The 25,267-nt window shown below is 35.2% G+C and overlaps 2 protein-coding genes across 2 annotated transcripts; both read right to left on the bottom strand.

Moving 5' to 3' along the window:
* Positions 1–6,426: 6,426 nt before the first annotated feature.
* Positions 6,427–13,910, bottom strand: LOC146746047 (uncharacterized). Its single transcript, XM_085499313.1, has 6 exons — positions 13,505–13,910; positions 12,986–13,243; positions 12,526–12,659; positions 6,985–7,071; positions 6,792–6,884; positions 6,427–6,681 (listed from the first exon to the last, which is right to left on the bottom strand). The coding sequence occupies exons 1-6, from the start codon at positions 13,815–13,817 to the stop codon at positions 6,661–6,663; spliced, it is 906 nt and encodes a 301-aa protein (XP_085355439.1). The 5' UTR covers positions 13,818–13,910; the 3' UTR covers positions 6,427–6,660.
* A 119-nt stretch (positions 13,911–14,029) lies between these two features.
* LOC146746046 (peroxidasin homolog) lies at positions 14,030–24,830 on the bottom strand. Its single transcript, XM_085498919.1, has 6 exons — positions 24,791–24,830; positions 23,706–24,035; positions 22,384–22,671; positions 16,801–17,100; positions 15,604–15,927; positions 14,030–14,382 (listed from the first exon to the last, which is right to left on the bottom strand). The coding sequence occupies exons 1-6, from the start codon at positions 24,828–24,830 to the stop codon at positions 14,030–14,032; spliced, it is 1,635 nt and encodes a 544-aa protein (XP_085355045.1).
* Positions 24,831–25,267: the final 437 nt, after the last annotated feature.

Here is a 25,267-nt window from a genome sequence, read left to right as displayed (position 1 = left end):
TAAGTTTCTGAACCAGCTCGTTACAGACTGATCCCTGAACCAAGACATGGAAACCCCAAAGTTTTTCCTTTCCGATGCTCCACGAATCACTTCAGTCGTGCCTACACTATGTCAAAAACGAACGTTAATATAATGTATAATTTATACATTATGAATTATTTGTTGTTTTATTTACAATTTGTGAACACTTCTTAGACGAATTAACTGCAAATATATTGAAGAGTAATTCATCGGTTCAAATCATATGGTTCACAGGTAACACGCATACCCCAGCGTATTTGATAATGACATATGTCGTGTCGTCGGTAATACTCTATAATGTTATTGTTATCACCCGAGTTATAATGTTACTTAATTTGTGAAGATTGGTGAATTATTGTCACGACTACAATGAATATCTCAACAATTATTCTAAATATACGATGAAAAAATGTTTTGTAGACTTTATAACGCCTTTCACAAAACAAATTAATAATTGTACAACAATCCTATATTTTAGGATAACAGTGAATGTACTTCTTAACATCATTAACTCCCTAGACACAACTTGCATACATTAGCAACAATATAATTGTTACAGTCATAATGTGGACAAGATTTGAATATGAATGAATGTTTACTGTACCCGTAATTATTGCTTCAAAACTATTACTATCATATAGTTATAACTTGTCCATTGTTTGACTTTGTGAAGCTACCCAATGCATACAATCATCGAACCAAAATTCAATCAATCATTAACAATTAAAAACAATTAACAATTCCAAGTTGTAAATTGAACAATACATATGAATGATGAGTGTAATTTCTAAACATTTAATTAGCGAGAAGTAGCAATTATCGCACACACATTTAACGATCGCTTGGTAAGCTGTTGTGTATTTTGTGAAACAATGTGTAGTTGAATACAGGTTACTGTCAAAAACAAAACACGTGTTGTAAGATAACATCATAGTTTGTTAAGTTTGTCAGATTTCCAGTTAAATCAATTTTGTAATATATGCATACATACATTGTGAAGAATACAAATACCCGCACGGTGTTGGACACAATTTCCGATACAACTCAACATACATTCACTTCCCTTCGACTGATAGCACTGCAGTGTAGTATGTACACGTCAATTCACCAATTCATTACTGTCAACTGATAGGACCCTGGTAGACCTACGCTCAATATAGCAAGTCATATTGATAGAATCTGAATCGGGGCACCTCTTGTATATGGGAAGTATGTATAGTTAATGGTAAGACATTAAAATCACATTGCATAAATGTATTTCGCTTGATACCTCACATGTTTATCTTAATCACCTATTGTGAATCTTTGCATATTAAAGAGGACATTATGGAAGATGTACTTAATAGCAATGCATTCTGGGTACGTGTCGTCATTCCTCAGCTCCTGAGAGCGAGGTTATTTGTAGATATGCTGGCGATCGCCTCTGTGTTTCAAGGAAGTACTATGGGGGATTGCATGATGGGAGTGGAAAGTCTTTTGATCGTAAAATAATTTTAGAAAAGTAAAAACTAGAGTGACTGATGACTGAGTGAAATGAAGGTTGGTTTTAAATATTAAATATCGTGGAATCTTGATGAAATAGTGAAAGGAAACTGAAGTGGTATGAAAGGGCAGTAAATGTAGCCAGAATGTAAGGTCAGAATCCGGGGGCAAAATACGTCACAATACATCCATCAAGGCGGTTGCAAAGTGTCGGGTTCGGGTTTCGGGTTTCGTACTTAGACACACACCGTGTCTGAGATCGCCATCTACGACGACATTTACCAGTTACGCAGACTTCAAAATACTTTATATGCGGTGCTGATACGGACTAATTGCCTACAACAGGTTTACATACACTGTATTCCAACGCCCGTCGTTACTCATATATACATATCCCACAATGCAACGCGGTAATGACATCATTGTAAAGTGCCCATATAACCAATAATTAGGTCACGCTCAGATTGACACCATACAATTAAAGGTTGACAATCGAAAGAAAGGAAGGTGGAAATTGAATAGCATATATATAAACACAACTTTGTAAAACAAATCTAAAGAAGAAGTTAAGGAAAAAATATAATAATAAAAAACATATCCCTTGAAACATACTTGAAAATGTCAAAGCCAAAAAATATATATAATGTGGCCCATAACTAGGTGCAGGATAAAATAATTTGCACAAGTCTACCCTCCAGAGTTTTTAATGGTCAAGCCCTCAGTCATTTTATTAGCTCCGCTGTCAACAAAGTCGACGACGTGGAGCTCTTCATTCCTCAGCTCCTGAAAGCAAGGTTAGTTGTAGATATGTTGGCGATCGCCTCTGTGTTTCCGGAAGTACTATGGGGGATTGCATGATACGAGTGGAAAGTCTTTTGATCAGTAAAATAATTTTAGAAAAAAAGTGAAAACTAAAGTGACTGTGAAATAAAGGTGAGTTTTAAATATTAAATATCATGACATTTGGATGTAATAATGAAAGGGAATTGAACTAGTATGAAAGGGCAGTACATGTAGCCAGAACGCAAGGTCAGACTCCGGGGTCAAAACACGTCACAATACATCCATCAAGGCGGTTTCAAAGTGTCAACAACTATGGATGAGGTAAAAGACTTGGAAATACATTAACTATGGTCAATAATCATACACAAAAAATACAGTAACACGAAATACAGATATAAAAAAATAAAACAGATAACACTAACAACTATAAGGTAAAATTATGTTGATAAACTTTCCTAGACTGTTGGCAATGAATCTTTTATTCCCATAATATGCTCAAACATATCTTTTTTTTGGTAATTTTAAAATATTATCATTGTACAATGATAGAGTATTCCAAAAGTTGCTACGTGCCTTTACAATTTCATCCAGTTTGCAGTCAAAAAGAGCATGCATTTCATCACAACAGACTGATCAGAACACAGTGTGCAAAATCTTTGCTCTGAGGGTATTTTTTGGTATCTTAATTTTACAATTGGTAATATATATATTTAGTTGATATACTGATCGCGTCAATCATAAATTGTCTTATATTGTTTACGTCATTTGTTATTGTTCTGAGTAATCAGATGAGTAATATAAGACGAGAGCGTGTAAAGAGAGCGTGTACATTTCTGAAATGAACATATAACCGATAATAAAAAACAAGCGCTACTTGGCGCGTGACTCTGATTTCTCAGCTCCTGAGAGCGAGGTTATTTGTAGATATGTTGGGAGATTGCATGATGGGAGTGAAAAGTCTTTTTATCATTAAATTAATTTTGGAAGTGAAAACTAAAGTGACTGTGAAATAAAGGTTGGTTTTAAATATAAACATCATGACATTTGGATGTAATAATGAAAGAAAATTAAACTGGTATGAAAGGGCGGCACATATAGCCGGAACGCAAGGTCAGAATCCGGGGTAAAAATACGTCACAATACATCCATCAAGGCGGTTGCAAAGTGTCAACAACTATGGATGAGGTAAAAGACTTCGTTTGCAGTTTGCGTGAATGGCCGGGGAGAAAAATTCATGCAAATTCTGTGCTTCAGTAACAGTATTTGCTTCTTTTTTTTTGTGCAATGGAAATTAATACAATAAATGCTGCCAATAAACATGTCCTTCTAGTACATAAAACAACCCTCGGACATTTATCTTGAGAAATTGGGAAGACAAAAATCCCTTGGGACATTCGTTGTGAAACAATAGACATGCTTCGCCAGGGTATCAAGTTTATTTTGATTATTTGAAGATGGAAACTGCTGCTTTATGGAAGAGCAAAGTTCAATGTCATTGGCACAGTAATGACGTTTTAGAGGGGGTGACTCGCTAGAGAGTATTTGGGTTCTGTCACCAAACTGTACGTTTTGACGGCTCGTATGCACTTCTGGGACTTGTAATAATTTTCTGGAAACTGAATAGCAAATCACATATTTTCCTTATTAATTGTTCATAGTTTTTATTTTCAGTTTTATTGTTCATAATTATTTACAGTAATAACATATTTTTCCGATTGTGTGCATGACAGCTTTGCCCACACACAATAAGACAGGATGATATGTATGGATATGTGTGAGTATGTTTCATGGATTAATAGGTCACTCCTTTGCTTCAATTCCAACTACATCTCTGGAATATCACTTGCTGTTTATCATCCATATTTTGATATCTCACAATGTGTCGATTGCGTATCTGGAAATTCTAACTACTATTTTGCAGAATTTGACCAGCCTTGCTTTTACCAGTCATTTAAGTCAACTCCCATATTTTCCTTCACGGCGAAGGTTAATGCAGATATATTGTAAATTACACAGAGGTAACACTGCAATACATTTTCCTTCACATTCCCCTGTATTACATAACAATCTTTGAGCTGAGGCAGTTATGGTTCTACATCCATCACCAGTTCTCTTGTCTAAAATTGTATTTCTTCTGAATCATTACTTGTCGGTAATTTATCATGAGTGTAATGTTGGGAATGAAACGTTTTGAAATTGTGCCTGCATTACTGATATCAAAACCTTAAACTCTACAATATTACACTGGAAGCCATCACAACTTAATCAAAGCGTGTTTTGTTGTGTTCACACATTATCGCCCTTAGAATTAGGCCTCAGCACTGAAATAGTTAGCACTTGGTAATCGACGAATGAACATGTGTTGAAACACGTATTCACGGTAGTAGTGAACCAGTAGATCAGTTCAATTAAAAATTCAATGTAAAATTATGCGCAATGGCAAGAGTTGATGTTGTTGTAAAATTACGATGGTACAATATATATTGTTGCTTTTCTTCATTTATACACTGAATTATGTGTTAGAAACATAATGAAAACAAGTGTGGGGTTGCAGATGTAACGCGATGTTTGGTGAGAGTTGGTTACATGACTCTAAACAACAACTGTTAATTCATATGTGTAAATCAACGCTTTCAGATGCGTGTTTTGGACTTATACCACAACAAATTGATAAAATTGAGAGTTTCTGGAACCGATTAAATTGTCAGTGTACAGCGCTGAATGAATTGAGACACTGTGTTAGCACAATACTGCCACCACAGAGTGATTGAGTATCTTCAGCTGCTGGTATTTATGACAGTTTCAAATTTTCGACTTGTTTTGCTATTTTCGTATCCCTGGAAGTATATGAATCCAACATAACATCATCTCATGTTTACCTTCGTGTAGCTCTCACTTGTAATTATAAAACACTGCTCCATTTAAACCAATGTAATTGTCGGAAAATTAAAAACTGAAATTAAGACATGCAACATTGATTTGATTTATATTTTTACTGGTTTACAATTAGCATGAAAACAAAGAAACATTTGTGGATTTACAAAAATAAACCAACGGCTAGAACTATGGGTCACATGACAAAAATGTAAAAATTGTATTTATGGCTAAACCTTTTCATTTAAGCACTATTCTATCGTTGAGTGTGGTAAATAACGACAATTTACACATAATTGCGAAAAATATAAATGAGTGTAAAAATGTATTTTATTTGTTACCATTACATAATAAAGAAAGTCTGTGTCTGTGTGTCATTCATTTCAATGAAAACGCACGTGTAAGCCTTACACCAACCGCTCAGCAGCATTAAATACCGTGGAATGCGGTACACAATACAGGTCAACACAGGGGTCAATTGTGTTTGAAGTAAAGACTGGCTACTTAGGTTCATGTCCTTCAAACCTTTGATATGCAAATTAGACTGACAATTCAGACACTGTATGAGCAAAATCGTCAATACTGCCGCCACAGTGTGCTTACTAAGTCCTAATCATGTGTTCAGTAGTTTATATCTATGACTATTTTAATTTTTTTTTCGCAATTCGTACAACTAAAATTCTATGGATTCAACATGGCACCATCTTATACTCTAAAATACTTTATTTTTGCTTGGAATTTATTTTCGCTATTTTCGCTGAAGGGATAATTTAGTGAAAATAAAATCAAGCGTATATACATTTTTTTTCCTATATTTTACATTTCAATTTTCAAGAATTAGTGAAAATAAATTCCATGCAAAATATCCAAAAAGTTTTTTCAGCGAAAATTATTCCCAGCTAAAATACAGAATTTTACGGTACTTAACTTGAATACATCATTTTGTATAAGCTTCGCCTGTAATAGAAAACACTGTTTCATTTAAATCAATGTAATTTTTCAAAAATTAAAACACGGAATTATGACGTACATTTATTTGACTAGTGATATGCCCAGCTTAACAAAATTTAGATTTTGAAAACAAAAATATCTAGAATAAAACAAACAAATTAAAAAAAAATCTGAATATCAACCTGAAAAAATAACAATTCAATTCAAAACGAAAGCGAACAATAAAAACACAACTGTATTTATATTAATCTGTGTTATAAAATGCTGTATAACATTTAGTTTTACATTCATTTATTTACTTCATGTATCCTATAAATTGGAAGACTTACATAATGATTGTGAGTATATATCTTTATACTTTTGTGATTGATTATATATATATATATATATATTGTAAGTGTTATAAGTATATTTCAGAACACGACCATTTTATTATCACTGTAGTTACCTTGTTGGCTGATCAATAAATATTATGACCAGGTCTCTCTAGTGAAACAATGAATTCATATAAAATCTGCTTCAGGTGTTTCATTGGTTTATGTGTTTCCATCAGGCATTTCCAGGAGTATTCTGTAAATTAACAAATTGCTAGTTCAATCATGGATCGCTACAGCATCAGTATGGCACATTATGAATAATTCATTTCACTACAAACTGCATTCTGATACATGTACTAATACCTTATTTAGTCTTGGTAGTGGCATCTCGTATTCGGATTCTTTTTCTCTAGTAGCATGACTGAGTGACGTATAACCGTCATCTTTGTCAACATCCTGCCAATATACAAGTACATAAACGACGATATAAGGATAAAAATAATTGAATGTAAAAAATAATGTAATAATAAATTGTTCAACATGATTGTTACTTCACCTTTTTTTCTGGTATTTCGTAGGTGTGGTATTTTTCTTCCATTCCAATGGATGAGAGTCCCGTATAGTCACGATCTTCTTTGGCAGCCTGTTTAATATATATTATTATATTATACCAGTATATTGATGGTGTTAATCCATCGATTTAATTGGTCCAAACACAAAATTTGCATATGCAATTAATGGTATATTGGCTGATAATGCACGGCTAAACCAAGTGGCCCTTGAACATGAATTGACTACAGGTTTAATACGGAAATACATAAAACCGGAGGTATGTAAGGGTGCATAAATACGCCAGTTGCGAGTGGTGAGTTGCGAGTAGCAAGTAGCAAAATGTGTCAGTTGCGAGCGCTCGAAAGTGGCAGTTGCTAGCGCTCGAAAATGGCAGTTGCTAGCGCTAAAAATAACAGTTGCTAGTGGCGATTTGTATGTAGTTGCGAGTGCTAGCTACATCGGCATTGTGTGAAATAAAATTAAGTCCGATGTCTTACCCACTTGTTTTCAAGTTACATGTGTTGAAATGTTGAATGTCTACGAGACTACACTAAGCCAGTGCGAGCGAGTCTGGCCGCTAGATCAGTCGGAACTATGTGAAATAATAAAAATAAGTCCTCGCCTCCGATGTCTTAGCGGCATATTTTCTTGTGGCGAGTGTTGACATGTATTGATATTCTAAATCTCTATTCATTGAAATCGCCGATTTCTAGACATCTCGACCCAAGACACTTCGTCCCAAATTGGTCATCTCGACACAGACACCCTTGACATCTCGACCCTTCGCATCGAGACGACCCTTATCTCAATGTGGCGACGCAAACCTCTATCTAGTTCAAAGTTGATCGACATCTATTGATTTGAAACACCGGCTACAGAGAGCAATCTAGTGCAATGGATCAATTCAAAAAATGTTCAAGGGTTGCGTGCTGTGAAATGAACAACGAAAGTACATAACCGCCACAGTCCGCTTCATGTATATTAACATAATTTTTACAATGTAATACCTAATAGTTGTTAGTGTTATCTGTTTTAACATTTTATTTTATTCTTTATATCTGTATTTCTTGTTATTGTGTGTTTGTTGTGTATGATTATTGACCATGGTTAATGTATTTCCAATTCATTAATTTGAGTCAAATAAAATATACTATACTATACTATATAACATTGAATGTTTAGTTTGATGATTGATAAATACACATTCACTGGTAGATTGTTGCTTTCTTGTGGTGTCATGATTTAAACTTGTCTTTTCCGGTGTTTCTTTTCCCTTGCCATCATATTCAATATACGAAAATAGCACGCGTGTCTGTGCGTTTGCATGAACGAAAGAGGCTGGTGAGACTGTACCTGTCACAACGTGTTCTATTTATTTCCAAGGCGCGTGGTCGGCGCCTTTGATTGCATTTATTTTGTTTTTTGTTTTATTCCCGAAATATATCACTGGCAGCGATTGTTTTGACATGTATCACAACTGAATGTTCAAGCTGACTTTGTTTTGGCTATAGGTGTAGGTGGGTCGAGATGTCCAACGAAAAATGGGTCGATATTTTTGGGGGTCGAGATGTCCAGTACCCGAAATCGCTGATAGTTCCGACATGCTATAAATCGATTGCCTTTATTCACGGTCGGGCGACTGTGTTCAGGTTTTCGGCTGTTACATGGAAATTCTGAATTGCATCTTCAAGTATTAAAGTGAGGGAATTATATGTAATTCCTACTAGAACTGAGTCAATATGTTTTGTCTAAATCACGAGGTCGGTTGGGATGGAGGTGAAGCCGACTCTAGGTGTGAAATCCCGGTGTCTCCATTCATCGAGAATTGTGTGACACGCATCCGGTTAAACGCGGGGTTAAATCATGGAGCTAAATGGTTAAACCAACAATGTAAGCGTTTTGATAATTGTAAACTTGCAATAATCTTGAGACGACAAGAAAAAAAAACTAACTACAGCGAAATCAGCGAACGGATGGAGTCTCACGAAGGTGTATAAAACACATCTTGAATGTGTGTCCACGTGCGGTCAATGTGAATGTCTTCACAGAATAGAGATAACAGTCCCATGACCTGATCGCCAAGTCGTGGCGCCTGTGTCTATACACCGTCTCTCAACACCACTGGGACGGTGGCCTATAGGACAGAAACAGACGATGAATAATAAATAAATGCGTTTAGTTCGTGCGATTTGCGTCGATGTTGCCAAGTCCAAGTGGGTCGTCGGTAGGATGACAGTAATATCAATGAAATAATGCACGTTTTTTCCGTGGTTTAATGGAAACTTTAAAGCATATAACAAGTGTGTGAGAATACACACTTGTTGACAGAAAGCACTTGTCGAATAAATACAATGGGGCGTGGGCGGCTTCAGTTGTTGAAAGAGAATAATTATCGACTGGATACAATGGAATATGGCAAGTTCAACTCGTTAACAGAAAATAATGTTGTCACAAAAATATGTAGGACCATGATTGAATACAATGACCGGCGAAAAATATATATTGAACGCAATGAAGCGTAATCAAGTCACCCACTGTCGTTGTTTAGAGTATGTCGCTCCTTGACGTTTTACTTCAAGTGTGTCAAAATAATATTCTTTGTTTACATACACTGTACTAATATGACAAAGCATTTCATTACAAAAAGGGCATACATTAAAAAAACGCAATGTGGAACGATTGTTTCCCGTTGTGGTAGGTTCACTCCCAAAAGCAAAATTATGTGTAATAAATATGCATGTATGTATATAAATTGTATTCAAAGACACCTCGCGTTATTTTTACTGCAACAATTGAAGTTTAATGTTTATTCCTAAAGTTTGATGAGTCGTCTGTCACTTCTTGCAAAATTTTGCAGGCGAAGCGTGGGCGGAGATTGACAGCACATCGCGTTTGTTATTGTTGTGCTGTTTAGAGTTAGCTTTATTCAGCATTTAACCGCTTGCCACTTTATTCTGTTGTGAAGGCGTCAACTGGTGACAAACAATAAAGACCAATATAGCGGCTTCATCAATAATGTGCATGCTGGTTTAAGATAAAATGCCGTCGGTCTCGTTGTTTCGCGACCTCAGACCAAGATGCGTTTAATACCACACCAAGGGACTAGCATGGGATCAGTTTTATCTGTTATATTTTCCCGAACATGACACCTACCAGTACGTTCTGAATGTGTAACAGGGCCGCCATAAAATTGCATTCCAATGATTCGTTTCTGACATAAAAATGACATTCAACCACAGTCACTTTAACGCAAAATAAGACTGTTAGTGAGAACATGGATGTACTAACAAATATCACTGTTACTTAAAATCAGAGCATTGTACCGTCCGCTGTACATAAAACTCAAACAAAGATCAAAGTGATATTTCGAATGAACCGACGATATGACACTGTTTACAGTGATTTTGTATTTTTCTCGGTTAAAAAAACGGCGATTACGGGAACGAGAGTACAAAGTTCTTGAGTGAAGCTTTGTTTTTTCCACAAACAATCTCAGACAAGTCCGCTTAAAATCGTCGGCAACAAGAAAATATGCCGCTAAGACATCGGAGGCGAGGGGTTATTTTTATTATTCACACAGTTCTAGCGGCCCGACTCGCTCGCTACGTTTAGTCACCGTCCCTCAACACATGAGGGACGGTGGTTTAGTGTACGTACCACACATAGTTCCGATTGATCTAGCGGCCAGACTCGCTGGCACTGGCTTAGTGTAGCCTCGTAGACATTCAACATTTCGCTACATTTCAACACATGTAACTCGAAAACAAGTGGGTAGGACATCGGACTTAATTTTATTTCACACAATGCCGAGGTAGCTAGCACTCGCAACTACATACAAATCGCCACTAGCAACTGCTATTTTTAGGGCTAGCAACTGCCATTTTCGAGCGCTAGCAACTGCCACTTTCGAGCGCTCGCAACTGACACATTTTTCTACTTGCTACTCGCATCTCACCACTCGCAACTGGCGTATTTATGCACCCGTACATACCTCAAAACCGGTAGTATTTGGTTTTCAGGAAAATATTGTGGTTGAATTTTGGAAAAAGAATATTGAAAAAAACACCGAATTAAAAACAAAATACCGTAATATTGCTTTTGTTAATGGCGGGATCCAAGTTATTAGCGTCGGTCGTTGGGTGATTGTCGTTCGCCACACAAACCTAAACCACCGTCCCTAACACCGTGAGGTGCCTACACGAACGCCAAAAGGCTGTGTTCTCCATGTCGTGATTTTGAAATGGATTGCGAACCTCTAACAAAGAAAACATGATCTTTAAGTTCAACTGGTGACCAACTAGATGAGATTGAGGGACTGAAGGACAAACAAAATGCAAAAAACTACGAGTTACAGGCAAAAATGTATGCCACCAATAACAACCGGCGTCCCGTGGTGGCGTTCGAATTCTAGCTGACAAAATTGCAGTGAAATTGCACCCGGGTTATTGCTATCTGTTTCAAAGAACACGGGACAACGCATGATTCGACGACGATATATGGTATTGTAATTCTCCACTATGGGTAAATAAATTACAGGAGATGATGAAGGTAATTTCGAAAGCTGCAGATTTGTGCCGAGTGTACACCAACCACTGTATTAGAGCGACGACATGCACAGTCTTTCTTTCGGCTGGAGTTGAGGCGACGTATCACAAAAACAATGCGAGAATCCGATCTTACACCATCAAACTCACTCTAGAACAACGACAAAAGTTGTCAGGCATACTGTCACAAAACTTTGGTTATACCAAAGATGTATGTAGGTCAGATGTTGGGACTGAGGTCGCCGTCCCGGTCGTACATGATACACCACTGGACCGCGTACCGCTGCGTGTCAAACATCGGTCTAGCCGAGTACCGCTGAACGTAAAATATCCACAGTTACAAGTAGTATGATGAGTCACAAAACCGGTTTAATTCACTACTGTACTTTCGATGGGCAAATTACAGTCCAAATTGTGCAAAAACCGGAATGAAAACGTGGAAAATCCGTTGTTTTGATGATCCAAACTGTACACGACCCTGTATTTCATAAGGCGTTGGCGCAGTCAGTACAAGATCAGACAGGCCATCTTTTGTTATGCTAATTTTTTGTGTTTACGCTGCTCTATTCACTGTGGATACGTTTCTTTTTCATGCGAAATAAAAATTATAGTTTATATTCAATTTGAACTGTGTTGCGCATTTCATTTTTGTATGCATTCAGCGTACAACTACATAATATTCTTATAAATATTCATGTTCAAGGGCCATAATCATGATCATTTAGTAGATGAAAATAAACTTTTTACTAGTTTTATCGAATAGTCAATATACTGGTATTATATAATAGCAATAATCCCCCGCCGAATTTGGGTATACCACTTGATATTGCACAATTCACTCCATATATGCACTCGCCGCATATATGTCATGAATTGTGCAATATCTCGTGGTATACCCGCCTTAGGCGGGGGGGGGGGGGTTATTGCTTAAGTATTTTGACATCATATCTCTTAGTATTAACAACTATTTAATATTATTTCATATTAAACATGTTACTCACTGATTGGGTTTTTTCTTGACTCCATCGACGTCTATGTAATACATAACTAATCAAGACAGTAGTTGAAGTAGTTACCAGAAACGTTGTGAGTATACCAACTATAATACCTAGACTAGATGAGCCACAGATACAATCTGAAATGTCATAATTATTATAATTACATCCAGTGTTAACTGTAATTACGTTCAGTGTTTTGTTTTTATTATAGAATCGGTAGCCGGAACATGCGTACTCAATATTTGTGTTCAGATGTATCTCTTTTTCGAGTTACGCCTGTCATTAATGACCCACTTAGCCATATAATATTAAAACAATTTCAAGACAGATAACAGATCCAGTGATAATAACGACCTATTTGCATTAGTGTGTATACACTCACGGCACTTAACATGAATGACAACATTTACTAACGTGCGCTGTATGCAAGTCAAATAAATTGGAATATGCTATAGTATATTACCATTGCTTGTACTCATTGTTAATGCAATGAATGCATAACTTTCACAATTCCCATCTTTAGTGCAATATGTAATTCTATAATCACTAGTTGTATCATTTACTTTGTATTCCAGTACATCTAGTTTGACACAGTTTGTTACAACGTCCCACGTGACATCTATGTCACGTGTTTCTATTTTCACACATGTATATTTCTTGTTCTCATGACGTGTCCAGCTCAATTTACCAGTAACATGATCCAGTTTTACGATTGGTTCATCTAAAAATAAATACAGTTAGTTAAGATTGAATTATAACAACTGTATTCATTACTTTATTCAAAACTGCATTACTTTGAATTTTTCGTAATTAAACCAAGTAACAATCATAACAATATGCAAGTTACTCATATTCATATATTGTTTTTATATTTCATAAATACTATTTAAAATAATGTTTATATAGTTTTACTGTATTATTATTATTATTAATTGGAGCACGTTTTTGATTAACAATATTTTCTCTTATGGTTTCAACTTACCCAATGTTCTGATTATAATACTTTTACTGTATGGTCCTATACCAATTGTGTTGGCAGCATAAGCTCTGCATTCATATGGTGTTGATGGTTTTAATTTAAGTATTTCTGTTGTGGTATTCATTGTATCTGAGATACCAGTGTTCAATTCTAAGAAAGATTCGTTTATCCATGAACGATATTGTATAAAATAAGTTGTGTTCGTATCTCCACCATTGTATCCGGGATATATAACAACAAACAGACTATCATAGTACCTTGTGATTGGAATAATGGACGTCGGTGCATCTGGAATACCTATGTGTGAATTGTACATTTATTAGGTAATAATAGAAACATGTTACGCAGTAGTTACAAAACACGCTCTCTAGATTGTTATCCAAATTTAATTCAGTAATGTAAACAGACTCAGACTGTAGCTAATGTGTCTTGCATCATGGATTCATGGTGTAACAATAACAGATTTAATATTTACTTTAATATATTTGCGATCAATGTATTAATCATTGAGTTATAATGACTGTTCTTTTAAATTTGCATAGAATGGCAAGTGTAAAAATAAAAAAAATGATAATACTTAATTTTATCGTCGAACGTGATAATAAATGTTGTGTTACCAATATCGTTTTCTGCAAAACAGGAATAACTACCATAGTCACTTAGCATTGTATCCTGTATTGTCAATATGCTTTCATGTAAGGTTCCATGTAACACTGTTTTAATACTGACTCTACTGCCAATATTAACTGGTTGATTATTTGTACCATACCATATTACCGAGGAAAGTGGGTTGCTTTCGATCTCACATCGTAGTTCGGCTACAGTTCCTTGACTGGCAACCGACCACTGATTGTTTGATACATTCACAACAAATGGTTTATCTGGAAAACAGTATTATTTATTGCTGTACATTTCTAATCAAGTAGGCTGAGAATCTTGTACACAATTAAAGAATATCAGGAATCAAGTAAACGTATCATCTAGTTATGATATTATTAACATATTCCAGCACACAATGACAATTATTTAGGCCAAAGTTGTTTTTTTCGGGAAATGTCCCAAAAATGTTATGTTGTTTTTTTCTTTAAAGCAGACTCGACCATTTAATGAATTCTAAACTGCTAGTAAAAGTGTGTATTGAAATAATTAAATTTAATCCCTGGTAATGTATAAACTTAATATATAGCCTATATATCAGCTATATTGTTTCATTTTTTAAGAAATTTTTGAATGAATTATAGTCAATAAGGTGTCGCAACACGAAGAGTAACATACCAAGATCAAAATTGATATGGCGTAATTTCACATGAAATGTCGTGTAATATCTTCATGGTCATACAAAGATATATGTAGGATGATTTTACAACAGATGACAGTGTATTCATTGAAATTGCACAGTGAAAGACACACGTAAGTGCTCTGTACCGCGGCGCCATGATAATATATACATTCTTTTTTTAAACAAGTGTTTGCATAATTGAATATAATATTTAGTACAGTAAATAAACAACGAATTTAGTTCCAATAAAACACCTTGGTTAACAAGAACAATTAACGGAATGACTGGGTGAATGTAACTACGACGTTTTATATGCTAAATGTTCTACATTTATAGCAAGCCGCGTTTTCTGTTTCACTACTAGTTTCAAGTCAATTCAGGATCGCATCGTACATTGCGGGCCACAGCATATATGTAAATGTCGTACTGTTGTATGTACAATTTTAACACACGCAGTAATTATTATACATAAAGTTAAAGGTTTCCCAGTGATAAATAAAATAAACATTTCCTGTCACACAATGGCCCACATGATCAATTTTTTTATTGCAAAATAACGGGAGAGTGCGAATGTTAATCCGTATGTTATACTTGTTATCCTTTCAAGAAAGACAATTATATTTTGAAATTATGTTCTATAAATTGTCCTAAAATAACAATTGTTGAATAAGATTTGGTTAACTTTCACAAAATACGGTACACATTACCTTACCATGGAACCATGCGGCCACATTTGTGCTTTCAATTAACGTAACCATGACTGCATTTTCAACAAGTATGATTTTTTCTCACAATAAATGTAATAAATTTCAAAATTACTTACAATACACAGTAAGGTGAATGACATTGGAAATCACGTGATCAGTAAAGTCTGTATGACTTGATTGACATTGATATGATTTACTGTTATGTTCTGCTTGTATGGATACTGTCATCTGTTGTTCACTTATTTTACCATTATAATCTCCATCTCTTGTAACATCAGATATAATAGATTCATATGTATTAGCAGTCCATACATTGTTATCTTTTAACCATGATATCTGAGATGCTGGATTACTGGTTGATGTGGTACAAGTCAGTGTTTTAGTTTCACCTTCCGTCATAGGATTGGTTATACCAGATAATGTCACACTCTCTGCTGGAACTATAAAAGAACATGTGGACTCAGCAATTTGGCACATCTAACAATACATGATGAAGCCATCAACATTACAGGAATTAATACACAACTACTATATAATATGTATATTTAAATCATATATAAGCTATAGTTACAGTAGACATTGATTGGTTCAAGTTGACATGTCAATGATGTAGTTTGTACAACATTAGTAGCTTTGCCTGTATACATTACTTTTTCATCATTTCTATTTAGATTTCATATATAAGATATACTTACAGTAGACATTAAATGGACCAAGTTGACATGTTAATGGTGTAGTTTGTACAACATTAGTAGCTTTACATATATACATTATTATTTTATCATTTCAATTTAGATTCCATATATAATATATACTTACAGTAGACATTGAATTGTTAAAGTTGACATGTCAATGATGTAGTTTGTACAACATTAGTAGCTTTACCTGTATACATTACTTGATTATCATTTCTATTTAGATTCCATATATAAGATATACTTACAGTAGACATTAAATGAACCAAGTTGACATGTTAATGGTGTAGTTTGTACAACATTAGCAGCTTTACATGTATACATTACTTTTTTATCATTTCTATTTAGATTCCGTATATAATATATACTTTGAGTAGACATAAAATGGACCAAGTTGACATGTTAATGGTGTAGTTTGTACAACATTAGTAGCTTTACATGTATACATTACTTGATTATCATTTCTATTTAGATTCCATATAAGATATACTTACAGTAGACATTGAATGGTTCAAGTTGACATGTTAATGGTGTAGTTTGTACAACATTAGTAGCTTTACATGTATACATTACTTTTTTATCATTTCTATTTAGATTCTGTATATAAGATATACTTACAGTGGACATTGAATGGTCCAAGTTGACATGTTAATGGTGTAGTTTGTACAACATTAGTAGCTTTACATGTATATATGTTCTCATTATCATTCCTATCCAGATCCCATGTGTAATCCTTAGTCACTGTGTTGACATTTGTAGATAGTGATAAACCTTGAATCTGATTGTTGCCAAGAAACCAGTGTAATGTCGCTAATGGGTTTCCATCAGTAGATTGACATTTTATTTTCATTTCGTCATTGAGTAGGTAAGATATTGATGTTATAATCTGGTACGTGCAGGATGGCTGCTCCGGGGCATCTAAATGTTAATAATGACACGGCGAATTAATACAATAATTATACCAAGCAATATTTACTTTCTAATATTCTGATTATTTGAGGTAGAGATGTAGGTTGCGAGGGCTAAATTGTCGTTTTTCATATTTTTATTATTTACAAATTTACATATTCTAGTACTACTATAAGTGGAACATATCAAAAATGGGTAGACATTATTCAAAACAAACGCACATGTGTGTCTTATTGTTATTGTTTTATGGATTAATTTGCATACAGCGCTATTTACGTCAACGTTGATTGACATTTCAACTTTCACCCGTACGTTTCCTTCTGTGCCTGCACAATCCAACGTAAAATAATTTCAAATTCGTTCGTTGATTCGATCACAACATTAATTCTTCTATTTTTATTATTAACACACACAAACTTTGACTAGCACACGTTTTGACCCAGAGGTCAGAGCCATGTTTTACATATCAAACCTCAGTCTCAGACAAAGGACTTTGACACGCACAGCTGGTTATCGCCTGGATTTACATAAAGACTGCCCCTTTGTTGACACCATGGAATATAGCGTGTCTATTATGCTCACTCAACAAACTACACACATTCGATGACGAAAAATGCGTAAAAACAATTCAAAGCGTAAAAATACAAATCTTCAAACTATTTGTCAAAAATCTGTAGTTATGTGTGCCACGATTCAGACTATTTTCATGAGTTTCGTTTACACATATGAAGCTAATTTTCGTTTTTTATAATTCTAGACGGTTCATTTGTTTTCAATGGAAATTTCAGTTGTGTTTATTCAGAGCTATTCTAAGTCAGTGGCTTCGTTATCTTTCACTGCCTTAACTGGAACAGAAAAAATAGAGCTACCAATTATCGGCTATGTTAATAGTGAACGATTTATAGAGTGCGAATAAAGTTTCAAAGAGCACTGTGTAAAAGCTTTTCAATGGAAACACTAATAAATAAGCCATTATGTTCCTGATGAACAGAATTTTTAAATAAGTGATTTTAAATCAAAATCAACGTATGCATTCAAAAGTTACATAGTTTTAAGTGCGCTTTCACCTAACAATTCATTATTGTACATTATTGTAAACCATATAACTGGAAAGATTAAATAAAACTCTTTCAAATGATATATCACTTGATGGGTAAACATTATATTTTAAAAATGATGTCTCCCAACCTGTATCTCTACCTTAAAGGGGAACCGCTCAATCCTTTGGATTGCACCAAGTGCTCATGGGTAATTAACTCCGTCTCTGTCCACTGAGTAAATGAATGCTTATCTTTGCCCCTGTACCGCTAATCCCACAAAACAACAACTGATATAAACATCCTAAGAACGGATTACAATTTGCTTGTTTGACATAGCAATTTAATTTCAAACAAATACAGAGCACTATTCATGTGCCATGATTTGAAACATCGCGCGCTCGGTAATTTATACATCGTCGGAAAAATATGACGCGAAACTAATTCATGGTGATGATGGCCAACTAGAAAAGGCGGCAGTCCACCAGATACACACGACAGACTGTTGCTAAACGGTCGCGAACAAAATCCGCCGACTCAAGTTTATTTGTCTGTTTCCGTTGCGTCGGCCTATTGAGGGTACTGATCTCGAAACGAAACTTGCTATGCACATTCTGTATACATACTACTCCTCCAGACTGCTAATATAACAAGTGTGAGAACTGTATATTATAAGTACAGGTTATCAAAATCATTAGTAAAGAAAAGTCGCCGGGACATCACGGGCTTATCTTGTAACCTGTTTACGACACTCGCGTGGAAAATCAAAATGTACACGGATGGTACTGGCTTGAATCTCGTGTGAGATCTGAGTTTTTGTGATCTGGTGGGTGAACATCGGGGTGGCTTTACAGTCAAAATCAAATGAGCGGTGAGGGGGGAGAAGAGCGTTCTTTCAAAACAATTTTACCGTAGACTCAATTCTAACGACCATTCTGGAGCGTTGTATTTATTATAAATAAGAATCCAAAAATAGAGTATAAATACACACATACACTCGATTAAATTTTCTGGACATATATGCGACGCATGAATGAAAACAATCTATTGTAAAAGATATGAATTGGAACTGCCAGTGACGTGTTGTCTGGGTGCCGTTTCGTCCGACAGTCAAATACAGAAACAAAAACTGATTTATTTTCTTATGCCAAGACCTGGATGTTCGTGCTTTTCAAGCATGGCGTATTTACTTCTTGTACTATGTGGTGTGTGCTATGGAAACATCTGATTTTGTGGTTTTGAGCTGTCGAAGTATTTTGCGAAAAATAAAACAAAGGGTAACATCATCCGAAGCAGTCAGGCCAATGTCTTGTTGAATTGAAACTTTGAACCTCTAACAGAACGGTTATTTCCTACACGCCTATCAGTATTACACAACTACCATTTGCAGCTCATTGCAGTCTGACAATTATTCACTGTTCCCCTTCCTTTTTCCAGACTGTCTAGAAAGTTATACACAAAGTTTCATCCCTTAGAAAAGTCTTTGCCGTACGATCAAAAGAAAAATGTCCACATAATAGTAACCAACATCGTTCTGGCCTTTTAAAAAAAACGAACACCGCATTGCTTAGTAGCAAATAATCACGGTAGCGCAATCCGGCCATGCTACGTTTAAAAATTATTATTTTTTACTCGGTAGTGATTATTAATAAAGTACAAAAAGTAAACTCGTTGAATTGTTCTGAAATGCAAGTAAATTTCAATTTAGTTTCATCGTAAGCGAATGATTCTGGTCGCATGCAATTGCTCGACATCTTATAGGTCAAATCGCTAATCACCCAATCAAAATAATCGGTGATGCCAACGTGTTCAAATTACCATAACGGAGGAGATTTGCCGATGTTCCAGCATGATCTTTTACCTCTGGTTTTGATGGGAAGACGGCAGGTTTTTTTTTTTAAATCGAAACATTAGTTGTTTTCGATGATAAACTGACCATTTGAAGACTAATTTAAAATTGTTACGGTGATAACAGCTCATTGTCGAAGCGAAGCTTTACCCATTCACGCTAACCACGATAAAAATCGTAGTCTTGAATAGGCGCCAATGAGTACGGTAAAATTCGTAAGATTGTGGGTCAGGAGTGAGTGTTGTTTTGACTTGGGTATTGTGTTTACATTCCAACATGACATTTTTGCGTGGTTTTATTTTCGCGCTTTTGGGAAATTAAAACCACGTGAATGATTTCTACTTCTACATTCAATTCATTGCAATGGATATCCGAAAGCCCGTAACCTAATGTTATTGACATTGTTTACTGTCTTCCATCGTCATGTCCCAGTGTTACCGATGGTTAGACATAGAAAAACTACGTAACGATAATGCTGTTTGTAAACCAACAAGCTTTGTAGATTGAATAAACATCTAGGGGATTTACATTTTCGTTTACTCAAACTGTGATTGACAGGGATTTTGCATACATCAGCCACCATTTTAAACTCGTGGTTTTCACTTGCCGTGGCAGGTTTCACCCGAAAATAACAACATTTATACATCAAAAGCTCAGCCAGATGAGTGTAATCGCTAGCGTACATATGCATGCCCCCTTGGATATGTATTTGGAACCACAGCTTGATCTCTAAACATAGTAAATGGCACATTTCACGGAGCTCCCGCCACGATGTTAGCGGCTTCGTTCGGATTAGCATACTAATACGGTGGCCATCTTGACCCTTATTTATAGTATCGGTTCCCCTTTAAATACATTCCAGTGAGTTTATTTGCTTGTTTGAATAAAAAGAATATCAGTATCTAACATATCAAAATTCTAATGCAATCATGCAATTTAACTAATGTCAATGTCACTTACTAGCCATGCTGGAAGAACTATAAGTAACTATAGTTATCCACAAATATATATATACATATATATTTAAAGAGAGGGGTATGTCATGAGTGACACTGCAATAACAGATTTATTAAATGAGTGCAGTAATTTTTATCGGTTTCAAAATTTTGACTAGAACAAATTCATCTCTCAGTTTGTGATGGCTGAAAACTAACGCAGTAATTGTTGCTTGTAAGCGCAAATTTAAGACATCGGAGGGTTTTCCGGCTCAATTGAATAAGGGCCACTGTCAATTGTCAATTGTCATGATACTAAATACATATAGCAGACATTTATATGGAAAAATGCTATGTCATTGTGTGGTTTGATTATATGGCGTCGCGGCATTAAACAAGAATAACGTCCACCAACTTACATTACAGTGCAATTTGTCATGTCCTGAACAAATTTTAACCCCTGACCCCGAACGTGTAGTATCTTATTAACGGCTGTACACACGTTTGATAATTCTATGGAGAAAAATTGAATCAGACACTAACCAATGAACAGAAAGTGTTTTATTATTATTAAAACAAATAGCAGATATATAATTGACTACCGCGAATTCATTTTGTATTTCCTCAATACGATCTAATCATTTTGACCATAGGGGTCAGGTCTTATGACTTGAATAAGTCCTAGAACTATTCCCCGACACAAACATTTCCAGCATTTCCAGAAAAACTATTATATCAAACCTGACAAAAATTGTCAATAAAGAACGCATGTTAAAAACGTATACATGATTTTTTATTATTATTACCCTCTTTATCGTATTTGCAAGTACATCGAATCAAATCACAGTATTGTGTTAATATGGATGTAACTGTCACTGTCACCAATACATGGTAATTATATATAAACCAAGTCATGAAACATTGTGCCAATATTTCTTGAAATTAAGATTATATTGTAATGTGTATACTGTCATTATATGTCACATGATATGTATTTCGAAGCGGTGAACGTGCAATCACTATACATATATAAAACATATATTTTGGCGGATATTTTATGATTATACGTAGCTAAAATTACAATTGACGTCAAGGATGGCGACACAGGTATTGAGAGCTCCCCTCTAACTGCGTAATAGCATGATTCCGGCAATAATAATTAGTTCTAATAATTGTTCTAATAATTGTTTTAATAATTGTTCTATAAGTAAACACTGAACGGGATTGGTCCTGGCATATCTCCCTGACCCCGGACAGCATTATTTAATACAAAATGACGGCCGAAGTTGAATGTAATATCTGTCCAGGCATGTCTGAGATAAAAGTATGAATATACGCACAGAAATGACTTTGTCCAAATAAAACAGTGTAAATATCCACACCTTATCTTACAGGTAATATGGTTTTCAGTTAGCACTCGTTTGTGGAGAAAATATATATTGAGAAATTAGATGTTTACTAAATCACTTACATTGTATACTAAGTGTTATGTCTTCATCTTTACTTCCTATACCGTTAGTCACTTGACATGTAAATGTTTTACCATTGTCATCTTTGTCAGTTGGGTCAATAGTTAATCTACTGTTGTCACTATTGAGTTGATATCTAATCAGAGCTGGTAGGGGCAGGTTGTCTCTCAGCCAGGTGTAAATCGGTGTGGGAGTACCATTTGATGTACATTTCAATCTGACTAAACTTCCCACATTGGATGGATTACCACCTGTGACAGCTATTGTAGGCTCAGATGGTGGTGTTGCAGCTGTTTAAAAAGTATACAAACAACAACATACACGTAGTTCAATTATATTTTGCCGACTACATTTTAATTCCTATACATTGATCAAGAAAGAACATTCCCGTAAATTTACAAGTTCAAGATGACTGACAACTGACACTGGTTTTCCAGTATATCACAGGGAATACTGTTGCTGTTTGAGCGTACAACAGATTTCAATTAATTTTCTATACAATTCACGTGAAAACTGACAAGTCAAAATTGCCAAATTTAGCTCCCTGAAACATATGGTAAGGTTATAGCATGACGATCGAAAGGTGAAATTATTCACTTGATTGTGCTCCTTACATTTGTAATAATTTGGGGTCTGAAATATTTGTGATGACATATTTATCCGCACAAACAGCATATTCAAATCTAGATGTATTACATCGTTCTATTTACGTCGTTATCTTTAAAATAATCGAGACAAATAATCGCATAAATGGACTGCCATGTAAAAGTATGTCGATTAGTATATACATGTGGGAAAATTTGGGTAACCGTTCAAGTTACTCGTGATTTTATCACACATCTATATCGCTATATAACGTACAAGACTTCGACAGCCCACACCAGTGTTTTAAGAAGCAATTTTAAAATTGTCCACTGTGAACATTGGGTCAGTAAATAAAAACAATACCTTCACATTTGTATATTTTACATTTTGATAGAAACATTTACAGCGAGAATAACAACATACATAGTAGACACATTTTTTGCCGACAAAGCTTCATGACTAATAGTTACTATACATTCATACCTAATAACTCATTAAAACGAGGTAGTATCTCATTATTGCGACTTGTCTCGTTATTACTGCTTAGCAAGTACGTTGTCATAACGAAGTAGTGTATCTTTGCTTTAGCCCTAGTGCACAGCAATCAAACACCAATTATCGTTTTCATGAGACAAGAACATGACACGAAATACACTGCAAAGTCAGTTTGAACACGTATCAACGATGACTGTGTCTCGTATTGCTTCTACAATGTTCAATTTAACATTTATAAACTCACCTGTTACTGTAAGTGTGATTGATTCCTCTTCACTGCCACCTATTGCAGTTATCAGACACCAATATTTGTCAGCATCACTCAACTGTGTATTATTTATAACTAGACTAGCTTGGTCTTGAATACCATGTCTTGTGAATCCAGGCTGATAGTAAATTATTCCACTCTGTTTTAGTATAACTGCAACACGATCACTTGTAGTACTTCCTTTAAACCATGTAGTAGATATATACACACCAGTTGTAGTATATGTACATTCCAATATTGTTGTTGTGGTCTCGAGAGTAGTGATAGGTGAACCAGGTACAGTAATAGTAGTTCCAGCTCGAGTTGCTGTAAGTTTGTTTTTGACAAAAACAGTACATTTTCATATAATTCAACATTGGTACACAATTGGGCTTTCCAACACGTGATTTTGTTTGTTTAGATCAGAAACAAAATAACATATATACAGTATCCAGGAAGTATGCACTAGTATTATAGTTATTCATCAGTCACTTATTCATAGTTATCGCGAAATTCGGTGTGATATTGATATTTAATAATAAAACCGCAGAAACAGGAATTTGAACTCATGAAGTCGTCGGTGTTTGCGCAGTAAAAACCGTTGCCTTTCAACGCAAATATTTCAAGGAGTAATTGCTCCACAGGCTGTGCTCTGGTATTGCACAAATGGTAATCAAACTGCAAAGCAGAAAATCCCTGGTGAAATACTAAATATTCTAATTAGGTTATTAGCGTTTACTTAGCCAGTATGTATCTCGTACTATCATTTCTTGTAATCAGGAGCAGGGCGCATTTACAGAATAAGAAATAGGGGATTACATAAATCAAACACACAAACATACGCTACTTATTGCGACATGAACAACTGGATCCCTCACGTGCACTGGAAAGAGGAACAGTGCACATACCGACAATTTTACGTCCCAGTCCGAAATACGATCATGGCACATTGCCGAATGTGAAACCAATCAATGGTTATGTGAATATATTTACTCCTTTATTGTGGACTTGCTTGTTGTTACTTCAATATAATATTTTACACAATTATATGAAGGCTACGAGTTCAATAAATGTATACTTACTTGTAAGGATAGCTAGTAGAATAACACTTGTAATAAACATGGTGGTTTGTCTGCTGCTATTACAGTTTCCGGGTTCATGAACTTTGACACTTACACGGTGGCAGTATAGCTCACTTGACTTTCTATAGTTTCGGACAAAGATATTCGAAATTGTCCATTACAATTTACAATGTAGTTTATGTCAATGAGTATATTTATAGGTATCCGAAAACAATGAGGGCACTCACCCAATTAAATTGTAGATTCATCTGTCAGATGATAAAACGGATATTTGCCAACAATCGTTCGAATTATTTCCAGAGGCACATGCACAAAATGCTGATTGTAATTACCAATTATGCGCTTCGTCAAGTGGCTTTCCCAAGATAATGCATCTAAGCAAACAACTTACACTGTCTGAGCAAAATTGTCAATATTGCAACTGCAGTGTGCTTGAGTTGTCTGTGCCCTGTATTGCCCTTTCAATTGTTTTTATTT

The sequence above is a fragment of the Saccoglossus kowalevskii genome, chromosome 5 (genome assembly GCF_978046115.1).
Source record: "Saccoglossus kowalevskii chromosome 5, keSacKowa6.1, whole genome shotgun sequence".
NCBI lineage: Eukaryota > Metazoa > Hemichordata > Enteropneusta > Harrimaniidae > Saccoglossus > Saccoglossus kowalevskii.
Note: the sequence above shows the minus strand (reverse complement) of the source record. Positions and strands in the feature narration are given on the sequence as shown.